This window comes from Corvus kubaryi, unplaced genomic scaffold, assembly GCF_017639235.1.
Source record: "Corvus kubaryi isolate FWS band 111438036 unplaced genomic scaffold, C.kubaryi_AGA036_p1.0 37341, whole genome shotgun sequence".
Taxonomy (NCBI): Eukaryota; Metazoa; Chordata; class Aves; order Passeriformes; family Corvidae; genus Corvus; species Corvus kubaryi.
The window spans coordinates 1,099,948-1,114,978 of NW_024581112.1; the positions used below are offsets into that span (position 1 = coordinate 1,099,948).

General features: G+C 39.8%; 1 protein-coding gene across 1 annotated transcript in view; it reads left to right on the forward strand.

Moving 5' to 3' along the window:
* The window catches only part of LTN1 (listerin E3 ubiquitin protein ligase 1), a 33,348-nt gene extending 27,119 nt beyond the window's left edge, over positions 1-6,229 (forward strand). Inside the window, exons 25-30 of the mRNA XM_042031509.1 lie at positions 542-728; positions 1,165-1,336; positions 2,625-2,845; positions 3,365-3,559; positions 4,208-4,375; positions 5,171-6,229. Coding sequence (XP_041887443.1) covers positions 542-728; positions 1,165-1,336; positions 2,625-2,845; positions 3,365-3,559; positions 4,208-4,375; positions 5,171-5,233 — 1,006 coding nt within the window. The 3' untranslated portion in view covers positions 5,234-6,229. The remainder of the gene's footprint in view (positions 1-541; positions 729-1,164; positions 1,337-2,624; positions 2,846-3,364; positions 3,560-4,207; positions 4,376-5,170) is intronic.
* Positions 6,230-15,031: the final 8,802 nt, after the last annotated feature.

Sequence of the window (15,031 nt, forward strand, 5' to 3'; positions counted from 1 at the left end):
TCTGCACAGTTAAGTTACTTGAAACTGAACAAAATCAACCTGTGTGTTTTATACAACTTGAATCCAGTGAAGCCTGTAGTTTGAAGAGGGAATGTGGTAATTGGTTAAAATTCCTTTTTAACCTCAGCCCAATGATTAATACCTTTCCTAACTGCAGAGCTGCAAAAGGCTTTTCAACCCAGAGCCAACAGTGATTAGGAGATCATTGTTCAGTTGCTCCTTTGTTGGTGTGACTCCAGAGAAAGCAAGCAAAGCAGCTATCCATGGTGTAGGTTAAATGAGCTCAGCCATAGACCACTTCCAGATGAAGTGATCAGCATTCAATTTAAATTTGTCTTCTAAGAAGGTAAAAAAACCAACTACCTCTTTCAGGGGAAAAAAAAAATTAAAAAGAGTAAATTTTCCTATAATGAAAGGCTCATTTTATGTTCTGCGTGCATGGCTTTACTTTCATGACGTTTTAGGAAGGCTATGAACATAAATTCAGTTCATGCTGTGCACAAGATTTGAGTTTACTATTCCAGATAACATTTTTCCACAGATCACCTCCAGCAGCTCTTATGTCTATCCTGGCCACTCAAGAACTCTTGCTAGAAAACATCCTGGAATGCATTCCGGTTGGAGAATTTGCAGTTATTCAACCCCTGAGCGATGAGTTCTGCCTTGTTCTAGGATATCTTCTCACTTGGAAGTTAACATTAGCTTTCTTTAAAGCAGCTTCTTCTCAGGTATATATTCAGAGTGATTTCTTTTTAACTGAATTTCTTAATCTACTTACTTAGTTTCAATCTTGAAGTTTCACCAGCCTTTTTATTCTTTTAATTATGTAACTTCTTATTCCTTGTTTTTGTGAAATTAGTGGAATTCTGAAAGCATCAATAGACTTAGACTTCTGCACCACTGTTGTTGAGGATGGTAAAATTAGAGCGATGAAGAAGATTCATTAAAAGATGACTCTTTTTTGCATTTTCAAACAAGCTTGGTACATATTATAATCTTCTAATCATTCAAAATGGTGCAGAGAACTAAACTTCTCTTCTAAACACTAGTTCTGAATCACAGTGTTGTTCTTCCTCCCTGCAAGGATATATTTGTATTATTTACAGAGTAAGCTGTATTTACTGTGTTGTGGTTTTTTTGTGATTTTTTTTTTAATGCTACCAGCTGCGAGTTCTCTACTCACAATATCTTAGAAGAACTAAAAGCTTGAATAAACTGCTTTATCACTTGTTCAGGCTTATGCCTGAAAACCCTGTCTTTTCTGGACCAACTTCAGAAGTTCCGAATAAGGACACAAAAACCTTCTTTACTGAAGAACTTCATTTAGATGTCAAAGGTTAGTAAAGGTTGTATTTGTGCATTTGAGAGAGTTGTTATATTTAAATGTGCTTTTTTGCTTAAAAATACTTATTTAGAAAATCTTACCTATAAAACAAATACACAGAGAGACAAATACATACCTGTGTTTAAAAATCTTTGGCTAACACTCCCGATATGAAACTTAACCAAAGTTGACATGTTTGTCAGAGAAACCAAGAAAAACAAAACCCAGGGATAATACATTACTACTATTGAATCCTGAATGTGAAGATTCCCAAACACTAAAAATGTGGGATCTATTCTGGGACCATTGCTTCTAGATATATTTTTTTAATACTAAATAAGATTTCTGTATTTTCTTGTATTTCAATATAGAAATTCAAAATATTAGAAAATATTTTAGTATATATTTTTAAATGTTTGAGATGTTAAATTGTGTGTTGTTTTTGTCATGCTGTTCAGAAGACCCAGTTAATCAGTGATGATGAGAGAAGATATGCTGCTTTCTTTAGCTGAGAAACATGAAAAAAAGAATGTTTTTGAAGTCCCTTCATTAATTTTTTTTTTTAATGTAGCTATGCAGGTATAAGCAAGAAAATGGAGTTTCCATTTCTTAATTTTTTGCTTGGACATCACTTTATGTTGCAGAACAATTTATCTGGATGACAGTAAGAAAGAATTACTAACATGACATCCCAAGGGAAAGATTTCCCTTATCTCATCATAGAATCATTAAGGTGGAATAGACCTATGGGATCATCCAAGTTCACCTTTTGACTGAACACCACTGTGCCCTCTAAACCATATCACAGAGTGCCCTGTCTGCTTGTTTTTTGAACACCTCCAGGGATGGTGACTCCACCACTTTCCTGGGAAGCCTGTTCCAGTGCTTTTCCACTCCTTCAACAAAGAATTTTTTCCTAATATCCAACCTGAACCTCTATTAGGGCAGCTTGAGGCCATTTCTATACATGCCTGCAAAGCTCAGCTGTCCTCCAAACATCTTACTGTTTGTGTGCTCCAAAGTGAATGTTCTTTGATTTCTACAATATAAAATTATGGTTGATTTCTGGTGTCCATTTGGAGTTCAGTCTCTAAATTAGAAGGTGAGTTCCAAGGTGTGGACTGTCATGCTAAGGAGCAAAAAAGCCAGCCTGGTGAAGAAGGGCTGAGTCAAACAAGCCCTTAGAAATTCCAGTTACCACACTTATACTGGAATCAGAATTTTTGTATGTGGTGTGGAGGCACCATCATCCGTGACTAATGTACTAAGAGTATTTCAACACCTTTTTTTTCCCTCCCAGGGACAGGGGTGCTGTCATCCCAGATCCCACACTTGGCCTGCTCTGTGTACCATATAACGCTGAAAGACCTGCCAGCCATGGTGAGGCTGTGGTGGAATAGCTGTGAGAAGCGTGTCTTCAATGTTGTGGATAAATTCACAAGCAAATATGTCAGCAGTGTGCTCTCCTCCCAGGAAATATCTTCCGTTCAGACTAGCACACAGTTATTTAACGGCATGACAGTGAGTAAGACTTTCTGTCCTTTCTTTTTATTTGCTTGGGTTTTTTGCAAACGTTTCAAGAAATTTTGCTTTTCAGAACTGGACTGTACTTCTGAGTGTTTTATACGATTGCAAATTTGTTGTTCTAAATGACTGATTAAACATAATTCTGCTTGGTATCAATATATTAAATTGATGTTTATTAATATTCTGCTTAGAAAAAACAGAAAGAATGGGTTTTAGGATGTTGGAGAAGTTGAGGAAGTAAGTGGAAGGTACTGCTATCAATATGCTATTTTTTTTGTTTTATTAAAAAATGTAATCAGTAGATTTAAAACTGGCTGGTAATTTCTTTTAGTTTGCCAAGATATGAGTAGATTTTTGTTTTCTTTGAAAAAACGTTTACCTGATCTAAGAAAATAATTCCATGTGTCTAATAATGTATTTATAGTTTATATATATATATACACACGCACACAAAGACTGGAGATGGTTAGTATCTCTCTGTGGCATTTTTTAATACGTGTATTTTTTTCAAAGGTAAAAGCTCGGTCTGCAGCACGAGAGGTCATTGCAACTTACTCCGTTGATGATATCTTTATTGAATTAATAATACAGCTTCCATCAAATTATCCACTGGGATCCATAACAGTTGAGAGTGGAAAGAGGGTTGGTGTGGCTGTACAGCAGTGGCGCAATTGGATGCTACAGTTAAGCACGTATCTTACACATCAGGTGAATTTAAAGAAAGCTCCTAGTTTAGAAAACTGAAGAAGTCCTTATAGCAGAAAGATATTCCTAGTAATGGAGTACTGTATAGATCTGTGTAACAGACCTCATCAGTAGATCGCAAAGGCCTTCATAGAATTGGGTCACTCTTATCATCTGCTTTTCTCCAGATACATAAACAGGGGTAAAATGATCAGCCTATAAGGTCCTGATAATTCCAGGGCCCAAGATGAAAATTTATATCTCTTAAGATGTGGGCCAGTGTTTGTCCTGTGTGGCAGTACCATGTCAACTCTAATTTGAAAAGAAACCCAAAAAAATAATCACCAATAAAAATCAAACCAAAAACTCAGTCCATAGAATTCTCTAAAAGACTGATGATTGCTGAAATTGCATCATCTGTGGTTAGAACAAAACAAAGCAGTGATTGAAAATTTCAAAATCCCTTTTTAAGTTCTCCTGAATACACTCTTCCTGCTCTGATGAATACTCCCATTTCTATAGATCAGAGTATTATAAATTATGCACTGCATGTATTGCATGTAATTTCAGATTATAAACCCTTCAGGCTTTGTTTCCTTCATGTTTTTATGACTACAACAGAAATAGTCCAAAGGAATTCTATGGTATTAACAGCTCTTTTCCCTCTGTTAGAATGGAAGTATTATGGAAGGCTTATCTTTGTGGAAAAATAATGTGGATAAACGTTTTGAAGGCGTTGAAGATTGCATGATCTGTTTTTCAGTCATTCATGGTTCAAACTATTCTCTTCCCAAAAAAGCTTGCAGAACATGCAAGAAGAAGTTTCATTCAGCTTGCTTGGTAAGTACCTGGAGTAAATCTTTTTAAGTACGCAAAATATCATAGAATTGTAGAGCAGTTTGGGTTGCAAGGAACCTTAAAGCTGATCTGTTCCCACCCCCTGCTATGGGCAGGGACACCTTCCATTAGACCAGGCTGCTCCAAGCCCCGTCCAGCCTGGCTGTCCATATAGTTTAAACCAGAAACTTCTACTGTCGTACCAACAATTTTCCCCTTTGTCATTGGAGTATCTGGGATTACCTGAACTCATAAATTATTTCTGTAGATTTTGTACTAGGATATAAGGGCAGGTAATGAGAGAGGAGCTGCTACACGATGTGTGTCTAATATGTGTGTGTGCAAATACATATGTACATATACACATGCATACATGCACGAGTGAAAAGGGTTTTTTTACTGTTTCTTGCTGGGTTTTTTAAAGTATAGTTAATGTTTTGATAGTTACATTCACAGAATCACAGAATTAACTAGGTCAGAACAGACCTTTGAGATCATCAAGTCCTACCTATGACCTAACACCTCCCTGTCAGCTAGACCATGACACTTAAGTGCCACATCCAGTCTTTTCTTAAATATCTCCAGGGACAGTGACTCGACCACCTCCCTGGGCAGCCCAGTCCAATGCCCAGTCACTCCTTCTGTGGAGAACTTCTTCCTAATGTCCAGTCTAAACCTCCCCTGGTGCAGCTTAACAACACAGATCCCTGGCAATAATGGTTATTATTGATGATCTGCCAGTGTTTCTGATACTCAGCTTGCCTTTGTATATTAAACAGCTGTATTTCTCTTTTTCAGTACAAATGGTTTTCATCCAGCAACAAATCCACCTGTCCGCTCTGTCGAGAGACATTCTTGTGAAACAAAATGCTCTTTCTTCTTTCTGTGAGCTAAATAACAAATAAAGAGCAGGCAATAAACTGTATGTTGAAAGAAGTAGACTATTTGGAAATAATGTCAGTTACTTTAAATTCTTCACTAGTGGAGTATGACACATACTTACCTCTGGACTGGCTTTTTGTAAGTTTGAAGATTCTTCTTTGATACAAAGAAATATATAACAATAATTTATTTTAATTGGTATATTTTTAAGATATATTAAAAATTTCAGAAATAATGCAGAGTTATGTCTAAAAAGTGGTGTTTAAGCCACATCATAGTTGATTAAAACCTCTTATTTTAGGCATATTCTAACATGGTGTTATGTAATTAACCCAGATGATATCTCTTAATATGACATCTGAATATAACATAGGTGGTATAAAGATTTGATTTTCGATTATAATGCATTCATAATAGCCCCTTTTATGGGGGAAAAAAGAATGTCGTTGCTGTTAGACATTAAGGCATGAAACTATGCTGATAATCTGTTAAAGCATAAAATTTAAACATAGCCTGTTGTAATAAACTGAATTTTCACCTTTCAAAGTTTCTTTTTCCCAAAACTCCTCAACCATCCAGTAGCCTAAAATCATGAAAACCCAGAAGCCCCACTAAGTAGAGAGACCACAATCATTCCTGCATGACAATGAATGACACCATCTATTTATTGCTGATTGGCTTTTAAAGAGAAGGCAGACACACTGATCAGTCCTTGTTTGTCTTCATGAGCTGGCAAAATAGCTATCACTGAATGTCCACTGTACTTCCACTGTCCTAGAATAATAAGGACTCTTAAGTGAACATGCAGATGCATCAGAATTTAATAGCCTTCAACTGTACATTTTTTTCATGCCTTTTTTTTTTTAACAGTGGTAGCATACTAGTATATTCCAGCTTGGAAGGTATTTGCGGTGGGTTTCTTTGAAAAGTCAGTAAAAGTGGGGAATAAATAAATAAATTTTGTCAATCTCTGTAGTCTCTGGATTGCTGTCTCTTCCTGTGTGTGATAAACTTTTAGAAATTAGTAGTATAAATTTTCAGATGCTGAGTTTGTAGCATGCTCAACTGGCTGGCTGTACCTCAACAGCTATTTTTTTAGATTTTTAGCTGTTGATAACTGAAGTCTATATTTTTAACAGGTAATGCTGGTCTTTGAGAGGAGAAATTCCTTGAGCTTTTGTTTTGAGTAGGAGAGAATGGAAGGGATTTAAAACTGTTATCGAAAATGTCTAACTGTAAAGACAGTAGGGAACAAGCTGTATTGTTTCATAGTTACTGATGCTAAAACTCCAGCATTGCCTCTGTTTCATCACTTTGGTTACTCTAAATTACTTCTTTGCAAGGTCAGTGGCTGATCTGAAGGCAGATACCTTAATACCTTTTCATGGATGAGTACTCTTCATCTAGATTACTCCATAGTAGTATCCTCCTTGTAAAAGGGAGTAAAAGGGAATACAGTCACCACGCTACTGCCCAGAAGATTTCAGGACAGTAAGAGCATGCCTTGAATCATGGAATTGTTAAGGTTGGAAAAGACCTCTAAGATCCTCAGGTCCAACCATCAACCCAGCATCACCTCCATGTTCACTATTAAACAGTGTCCTCAAATGCTGTATCCACGTGGGTTTTGAACACTTCCAGGAATAGTGACTTGGCTACTTCCCTGAGAAGCCTATTCCAAAGCTGGACAACCCTTTTTTCATAATACCTAATCTAAATCTCCCCTGGTGCCGTTGGAAACTTGAGGCCGTTTTCTCTTGTCCTGTCCCTTGTTCCCTGGGAGCCCACCTGGCTCGACTGTCCTGTCAGGGAGTTGTGGAGAGTGAGAAGGTTCCCCCTGAGCCTCCTTTTCTCCAGGCTTAGGCCCCGCAGATCCCTCAGCTGCTCCTGGTGCTCCAGACCCTTCCCCAGCTCTTTTCCCACGTCTGGACGTGCTCCAGCACTTCAATGCCCTTGTAGTGAGGAGCCCAAAACTGACCCCAGGACTGGAGGTGCCTCACCAGTGCCCAGTACAGAGGGACAGTCAGTGCCCTGGTCCTGCTGGACACACCACTGTGGGTACAGGCCAGGTGCCCTTGGCCTTCTTGCTCACCTGGGCACACCTGGGCTCGTGCAGCTGCTGTTGACCAACACCCCCAGGGCCTTTCCTAACTGGCAGCTTTCCAGCTACTCTGCCCCAGCCTGGAGCACTGCATGGGGTTGTGGTGACCCAAGTGCAGGACCCAGCACAGGAAAGACCCTTCTGTTCAGAAGGACACCATTTCCTTCTGACAGAAACAAACTTGCTGATTATGCCTTGGACCTGTAAAAGTGCCTGATACTACATCAAAAGGAGCACCACTGATTCAAGGTATTCATTTAAATGTAGTATAGCTACAGAGGGGAGGAATTATATGCTGGAAGTTTTAATGGTTGTCTGAAAGCTGAAGTACAGGATTTCCAATTCAGTGCTAGTTCTGCATAAATAGATATACAGGTTTCTAATAAAATTCAGTTCCTGCCTCCACCCAGGTCACTAATCTTAGACCACAGTAAGACTAGTCAGTGGCTAAAATTTAGGATTCAACCCAGCAAACAGAAGTGTAGGTTTAGCAGTTAGTCTGAGAAATGGGAAAATGGATTTCTAGTCACGACACTACTTACTTGTTACAGAACGTGAAGTAAATAGTTCAGGCTCTGTGGTGGTGCCTCCCCCTTCCCCCTCAGGCTGCACTATAATCTCAGAAACGCTCAACAGGCTCTCTTTGCTTTGATTTCTGTATCTATAGAATTGGGCTAATATTTCTTTGTGAAAAGAGTAGTTTTTAAAATGTGAAAATGAGAAATATATATCTGAGGGCTAAGCATTATTTATTATTGCATGCAACAATTATACTTACATATATATATATGCAAGTGCTGTTATACTTACATGTACAGTGCACTGGATCAGAGGATGGAAGCCCTAAAGAGAGAAAGCTCTGAAAGACTTTTGTTTATAACATACAGAAGCATCACAACAGTTACAGAACTAGTCAAGACAGCATTATAAAATATTTAATTATATTTCCTTTTCTTTCTTTTCACCTTACTTCATTCCTTGATTTCTCATTTAATTTCATTAAATGTAACTTCTTCATTTCATGAAATGAAATCTCGAGATTTCAATTAATATAATTTCATTAAGTTTCTGTTTATTTCACTGCAATTTATTTTGTTCCCTTTCATTTCATTATATTTCATTTCCTTTAATTTCACTTCATTCCTTGATTTCTCATTTAATTTCCTTTCATGAAATGAAACTTCATTTGATGAAATTAAGAAGTTTCATTTCACGAAAGAAAATGAAATCTTGAGATTTTAATTAATATAATTTCATTGTTTAGATTCATTTTGCTGCACTTCATTTCACTGCACTTCATTTATTTCACTTAATTTCATTAATTTCATTTCATTTCTTTCCATTATAATTTCCTTTCTTTTCATGTCACTTCATTCCTTGATTTCTCATTTCATTTCCTTTCATGAAATGAAATTTCATTTCATGAAAGGAAATGAAATATCGAGTTTTCAATTAATAACATTTCATTAAGTTTCAGTTCATTTCACTGCACTTCATTCCATTTCATTTCATTACATTCCACTTAATTTTCCTTCTTTTCACTTCATTATATTTTTTTTTATTTCTTTTCATTTCACTTTGTTTCTCTGATCCAGATTACACTTCATTGGTCTTAAACTGCACAACAAGAACAGCCATTCATTGAAGAGCATAAATGTATTTGAACAAAAAGCATGAACCTTCTCTAATGGCTTCACACGACCTGGGTATAGGCCTTGCAGGAAGGAGGGAAAGGCTATCCTTACAGAGAATATGTACATGTGAAACAATATTGTTCTTGAAGATACTTCATAGTACTCTGCCCATAACATAATACAGGTAGGGAAGAGTCCAAAGACATTCAGGAGGCTGAGGATGGTTTCTGGTTACTGGTTTGAGTTCCCAGCAGTGGGTGTGTTTGTCTGGGCCTGTAGAGCTTTCACTCTGTCAGCCAGCTGAAAAGCACTGCCAGGTCTGTTCAGAGCAGTCCCAGAACCACAACTGACATCTGGGGCCTGGAATGAGACTGAGCACATGAGGAAGAAGTGTCTCACCATCAAGAGGTGTGAAGGCTAGTGAAATCTAAACATGGTTTGTTTTCACCTGTACAGCAAGGCTGAGCCTTGACTTAATCAGATCCCCAGAGAGCCCAGTTTGACTTGGAAGATGAGATTTTTGTAGATAAACAGGGAGTACCTCAGCACCTTACCAATATGTGAGCCTTGAGAAGCAAGGCACAGGAGCTTGTGGTGGCTTCATTTTGGTAAGTAAACAGACTGTGCCTTTTGAAGCAGGGAAACAAAAGGTGATGACTGAAAGCATGTGCCTTTGAAGGTGCAGATAATCTCTTCACATGAAGATCAGCATTGCTCAGTTATCACAACTTTTTGGAAGAAATTAAAATGTTATTTCCACCACTGTAAGGCCCCAAGCAACTCATTTGATGAGAGTTTTAAAAGAGCTCACAATTGTTCATGTACTCTGAGTTAGATGCGTGGGAGAAATACCGACAAGATACTCTCAAGAGGCCAAAGCAACACAAAAGACTTTACTGGCAACTTCAGAAAAATCAAGGAACTTTGACAAAAGATTTAGTGCAACATTCAATCAACATGAAACACCTCTCAAAGCATTAGCTTGGCCCATTCAGCTTAGCAAACTTTAAGTGCATTCGGTTTCAAGTTACTCAAAATTCCAAGAGGGAATTAGAAGAAGGAGAAAGTCAGAAAAGATACAGAAAAGCATACATATGGCTCCCAGTTCCTGGGTAGCAATGATGATAGAAACTCCAAGGAGAGGTAGGGTCCAGACAATGTGATTACCTCATGTTCAGCCTTCAATACCTCTTGGCCTTCCTGGGCCCTTCCCCCAGATGGGACTTCTGGTCATTTGGCTACTCAGGAGCTGGGTTAGGGGTTCCAGAGGCGGGTGGGGAGCATCACGTGTGCTGTGCCCCTGATTGGCACCACTGCGGGATGGGACACAGACTCTAGGGGTGGGAGGTGTGGGACAGGGCACTGCCTCAACAGGGCAAGGCCTGACCTGCCCCTTCCCCCACACAGGCATCTCAAAATGTCTCAAGACATCTTTCCAGTCTTTCACAACCATCCACTGGCTTTAAAACGGGCCAGTGAATGGAAGGACTGTACTGTGTCACTTTAGGTGCTACATATTCATCCCAATCGCCTCATTGCGCCTCTCAGTAACACTGTCACATTTGGTATCTCACCCAACAACAGTTGTGTTAAGGCTCAGTGGGTGGTCTTTGATTTTATGTATTCACGTTGCAGCATCCTACTAAGGAGCGGAACACCATGTTGTAACCACTAGACTCTGCCTAGCAGGCTGCTGCTCCCTGAGAGCTCAGCGGGGGTTACCCAGGGCTGTGCAGTCAGTCGCATCCCGGAGTCCATTTCGGACAGCCCCTTGATCTGGCTCTGGCAGCCAACAGTGTTACAACGCAGTGGATGGCAAAGGAGGCGAGAGGGATCTCTCGTAAGGGTTTGAGATGGCTTTAATCACATCTTGTCCCCGTGATGTTCAGAGGTAGAGAGACAACGTGGTCTGGGTGCAGGGTGGTTTTGTCAGGGGCCCAAGGGCGCTCCCTGGGTGGGGATGGGGTACAGGAACAAACAGGGAGAAACCAAGGGAGTGGCCAGGGCTAGGGCAGGGAACAGGGAGAACATGGCCTCACAGAATTAGGGGGTTAACAGGCTACCACAACACCAGTGGGAGGAGAGAAGTCTCCTGATTCACCTTGTGCACTCAATATATGACTGAAAAGAGCCAGTACTAGGTTAAATCACAGTGAAACCACGCAATCACAACAGTGCACAAAAGGAAACAAATAGGGTCAGGACCCATTCTGTGGGAGATGTACAGCACTTGCACAGCCTCCCTAAGACATGGTCCAAAGGCCTCCAATTTATATTACATATTTTCCTATGACTTGTCTTTCTTTTGCTATTTTTACATCAAATATTCTGTACAGGTATAATCACACAGGAAGCCCAAAGAACAGAAACAAAGCTGTACAGCTCTCAAACCCACAAACCAACGCAGAAGAAAAATAGTGAAATCTGTGGAACTAAAGGCCTGTTAATGACAGCAAAGCACATTGCTGCGCTTCACTGCAATCTCTTCTTGCAGGGGAGAGGCGTGACTGGTTACTCCCAGCAAAGCAACCTGCACAGCATACAAGCCTCTTAAAAGATTAGATGAAATGAGTGAGCCCTAGGCAGTAAAACACATCATAGATTTCTGGTTGAAGTGTGAGAGGCTACAATAATTTTCTCTCATGCAATCTTTTCCAAAACAATACCTCTCTCAGTAAAAGAGATAGGATTATTGAATTTTGGTATGTAATGAGAAACTTGCCTACTTTCTAGTGTTTCTGGATTACGGGAAGGATAGTAAAGCTATTTAAGTTGTTAATGCACAGAAGTCTACTATGTAAATTTTACATCAGGAATTTAGACTGAAGTTTTACAAATACTACAGAGCTGAGAACTTTTGGGAAATGCCATTTCAAATGTATTTAATACTGCAAAAAAAGAATTAGTAGCTTGCAGCTTCCTTTGTCCATGCCTTACTCATTGACAGTCTTAGTTTTCTGGAGAAGTGGTAGCTTCGGTAGACCCTCTGTTTTCTCAAGAAAGTCACATTTAAAAGGCTGACTTCACAGTGGGAAATCAAGGCACAAAACCTCAAGTTATGTAATTTGTGGTTATCGTATGACTACCAGCTCCCCAGCTGGGGACCTCACAGATGCACATGATGGCCAGGTACCTTGATCAGAGGCTGAAAACCCCTGTGACCTACCAGCTTCCTCTTCTTTGCAGTCTGAGAACAAACTTTACTAAAATAGTGGTCCTGCATTATATGCAAGTGATGGGAAGTAATAAGCATGTTTTGATTTTGGACACTGATTTGTCATGATGAAACAAAGGTTGAGCAGAAATGGCTTCCAACACCCACACAAGGCTCTCTTCCTCCAGTGTGGTTTCTTCTCTTTCTTAGAGGGGCTACAGAGCTCTAAGCCTACAAAAGAGAAATGAAACACAAACCAGAGATAAATCAGAAGTGTTAAAGTACTCTGAGGCTGACCTCAAATTACAGAAGTGTTACCAGGAAGCAAGTGCAGAATATAAGTGAACAAAACAAGAAAAAAATTCTCCCCAAGACCCTGAAGAACTTAATGCTTTTTTGCAACTGTCTTCCAAGGGTGTAGCCCTTGCTGAAGTGCAGATTTCCACTGATGAATGTAAGCTGACCAATACTCAGAAAGAGATGTTAATTGTGCCAGGTGGTTGTGTAAGGCTCCCTCTCCTCATCTTCTGAAGGTTTGCAGCACCTGCCTGTTGCCAAAAGATACCTGGTATCAGAACTAGCACTGCAGCATCTGTCAGCAGCACAGCAGGCCCATGAAATTTCTTTCCCTAGCAAAACCGTGAAGAAATGTAAGACATCCCTGAAGTAGCCTTTGCAACATATTTCTCAGCGTGTTTTGCAAAAAAAGTACCCATTTCACATCTAGGAAATGTGAACGCTAACTGCTTGGAAATCAGACAATTCCTGGCTAACAGTTCCAATAATGAAAGGGTGCTGCCTTCCCAAAAGTCATATACACACATTTTAAACTAAATATGCATTTGCTCTTGGTAAAGAGCAGCCCACCTAGGGCTATGTTTAACATCATAGGAGATCTCACTTGGATGAACACTCTGGTGACCCTTTTGTCCAGCTGGTGCTTTAACTAGGGTCAGCTTTGAAGGTACACTGGGTTGCTCAGGGCTGGATACTTTTTATCATTCCATCTTTCCTATCTGCATGATGAATGGAGTGACATTATGACTGCAGAGTTAAAGGCAAGAGAATGAATGCTACGAAGGACAAAATGATCCAGCAAAATGATCCAGGACAAGATAATTCAGGACAAGACTGAAGCCACCTTAGGCCTTTCACTAACTTATTTCTATAGATCTGTAGTGATGGTTTTTGGTCGTTCGAAATCATATACACCAGAATCTTATAATCACTACCAACAGGGACTTCTCCTACATGTTTATCCTGAAAATCTTTTCACAGACTTAAAGCCGTTATTTCTTATTCTGTTTGAAGTAGACACAGAGGACATTTATTCTCATCCTCTTTACAGGTTTGCATTTATATTTGAAGACCTCACATCTCATAGTAGCCTAATGACTTCAAATCTTTCAGTCCTTCCTCTGACTAGTAGTCTTACTTGCTGTTTTCTCTGCTCTTTCAAATTGGTTGACATCTTCCTCGAAGCACAATGCCTGAAAAATTGGACCCACTACCTCCCCATTTCTCTGAATCATCAAATACAGTTCTCAGGTAATTCCTTCGTTTCTTTACTAGGGAAGAAGAAAATGTAGTGGTGCCCTGTGCTAGCCAAAAGATTGTGAAGTCCTAATTCTGGAAACAGTGTGATTGTTTCAGAAAATGTACAGGTGCTACGTAACAGACGTTCACCCTAATATTATAAAATCAATTTTAAGGCCATAATATCAAGGCAAGCATGGATTGTGAAAATGCTTTATACAGCTAGAAATGAAATTTCAAATTATATGCATTTATTTTGCCAGGAGTTGTGACAATTCTGGGCCTGGACACACTTGTCAATACCTACTTCAAAGACTGGAAAGAGGAGCTAGGAACATAACTTATTCCTTCCTTCCTTCCTTCCTTTCCCTACAGAGATGACATAATATACTTTTACCTTAAAAACCAGAGAAATACATACTGATTAGGCCAAATATGTAAGTGAACTCTTTCAGTGGTGACTTGGCTTGCAAATACTTCTGCTACAAGCTCTATGGTTTGGGACCAGAAGAATTCTCTGCAAATCCCATCCCAACAAAGGTGATTGAGTCATATGCTTTGACATGGATCCTGAAGACAAACCCCAGAGAAACTTAGCTTAGAACTTTTGGAAACTTACCTAAAATTTGTAAAAGATATCTGCAAACATGCTCCTAGATATATATACAGGGTGCAGTAGCATAGGTAAGAGAGGCTCATGAATGCTGGGGAGTCTGCCCTGCCTGGCTGGACACTACAGCAGCCACAGCCACCTCGGCCACTTGGTAGGCAAGAGGGAGATGGCTCTTGTCCCTTTGGTCCAAAACAACCACTGTCAGTAGACAGAGCACTTCTTTGCAAAGAAATGGGTGAGGAGCATAGCACCTAACCCAGCAAGACTACCTGCTGCTGGGATCATAGCCAGTAAGCCCTCATTCTGTCCATGATAATGAACATACTCTCCATGTCCCCAGGAGTGCGTCAATCATCTGTGGCTTGAACAGATAGATAGCAGACCCTACTTGAGGGCTGATGTTTTATCCCCATCCCCAGAGAGGTGCCCCTAGTGTCTCCTGCCTGCCCTGCTCCTGGCTGAGGGGTAGGACAGGTACTGGCTGCTGGGACCTACTCTGCTGCTCCAGGCTAATCCTGGCCCTACTGCACCCTGACAAAGAAATCTCCTGTCATCCCACTCCACTGCTGGTAGATACACTCCAATTTCTCTGGGTGGGGTATGGGAAAGGGTCTAAATAACAAAGTAATTTCCTGTTTTTAGTTTATCTCATTACTGTGGAAGGTAAGGTGGAAAGCACCAGACTTTCAAAGCAGACTATTGCCTTTCATTTTCTACTTGCAGGGAATTTTTGTGTGAA